This window comes from Empidonax traillii, unplaced genomic scaffold (assembly GCF_003031625.1).
Source record: "Empidonax traillii isolate 1590-97213 ecotype Southwest subspecies unplaced genomic scaffold, ASM303162v1 scaffold6110:size10789, whole genome shotgun sequence".
Classification (NCBI taxonomy): domain Eukaryota; kingdom Metazoa; phylum Chordata; class Aves; order Passeriformes; family Tyrannidae; genus Empidonax; species Empidonax traillii.
The window spans coordinates 9197-10789 of NW_020961303.1; the positions used below are offsets into that span (position 1 = coordinate 9197).

Genomic DNA, 1593 nt, shown 5'->3' on the forward strand with positions numbered 1-1593 from the left:
CTGATTTGGGGTGGTTTTGATGCTGATTTTGGGCCCGATTTGGGGTGTTTTTGGGGCCTGATTTGGGGTGTTTTTGGTGCTGAATGAGGGTGTTTTTGGGGCCTGATTTGGGGTGGTTTTGATGCCGATTTTGGGGTCATTTGGGGTGTGTTTTGGGGCCGATTTGGGGTGTTTTTGGGGCCTGATTTGGGGTGGTTTTGATGCCGATTTTGGGGTCATTTGGGGTGTTTTTTGGGCCCGATTTGGGGTGTTTTTTGGGCTGATTTGGGCTGTTTTTGGGGCAGGCCGTTCCCCCCAGGACAATCTGGTGCCCTGTGACGTGCTGCTGCTGCGGGGCCGCTGCATCGTGGACGAGGCCATGCTCACCGGCGAGTCCGTGCCCCAGATGAAGGTGAGGGGGGGAAAAGTGACCCCAAAGCTCATCCCAAACCCCCTCCCAAGGGTCATTCCCTGTTTTCCAGGAGCCAGTGGACGACACGAGCCCAAAGCTCATCCCAAACCCCATCCCAAGGGTCATTCCAAGGTTTCATTCCCTGTTTTCCAGGAGCCTGTGGAGACCACGATCCCAAAGCTGATCCCAAACTCCTCCCAAAGCTGATCCCAAACTCCTCCCAAAGCTGATCCCAAACTCATCCCAAACCCCATCCCAAGGGTCATTCCAAGGTTTCATTCCCTGTTTTCCAGGAGCCTGTGGAGGACACGATCGCAAAGCTGATCCCAACCCCATCCCAAAGCTGATCCCAAACTCATCCCAAAACTGATCCCAAACTCCTCCCAAAACTGATCCCAAACTCCTCCCAAAGCTGATCCCAAACTCCTCCCAAAGCTGATCCCAAACCCCTCCCAAAGCTGATCCCAAACCCCTCCCAAAGCTGATCCCAAAGCCAATCCCAAGGTGTATTCCCTGTTTTCCAGGAGCCAGTGGAGGAGGCGAGCCCGGATCACATCCCAACCCCATCCCAAAGCTGATCCCAAACTCCTCCCAAATCTGATCCCAAACTCCTCCCAGAGCTGATCCCAAACTCATCCCAAAGCTGATCCCAAACTCCTCCCAAAGCTGATCCCAAACTCCTCCCAAAGCTGATCCCAAACTCATCCCAACCCCATCCCAAGGGTGATCCCAAGGTTTCATTCCCTGTTTTCCAGGAGCCAGTGGAGGACACGATCCCAAAGCTGATCCCAACCCCATCCCACATCTGATCCCAAGGGTTATCCCAAGGGTTATCCCAAGGGTGTTTCCCTGTTTTCCAGGAGCCAGTGGATGACACGAGCCCAAAGCTGATCCCATACTCATCCCAAACCCTTCCCAATGTGATTCCCTGTTTTCCAGGAGCCAGTGGAGGCCACGATCCCAAAGCTGATCCCAACCCCATCCCAAAGCTGATCCCAAACTCCTCCCAAAGCTGATCCCAAACTCCTCCCAAAGCTGATCCCAAACTCCTCCCAAAGCTGATCCCAAACTCATCCCAAAGCTGATCCCAAACTCCTCCCAAAGCTGATCCCAAACTCATCCCAACCCCATCCCAAGGGTCATTCCCAAGGTTTCATTCCCTGTTTTCCAGGAGCCAGTGGAGGACACGATCCCAAAGCTGA

General features: G+C 53.9%; 1 protein-coding gene across 1 annotated transcript in view; it reads left to right on the forward strand.

Moving 5' to 3' along the window:
- The window catches only part of LOC114073344 (manganese-transporting ATPase 13A1-like), an 8756-nt gene extending 7787 nt beyond the window's left edge, over positions 1-969 (forward strand). The window contains exons 6-7 of the mRNA XM_027911116.1: positions 285-391; positions 916-969. Coding sequence (XP_027766917.1) covers positions 285-391; positions 916-969 — 161 coding nt within the window. The remainder of the gene's footprint in view (positions 1-284; positions 392-915) is intronic.
- The last annotated feature ends 624 nt before the right edge of the window (positions 970-1593 follow it).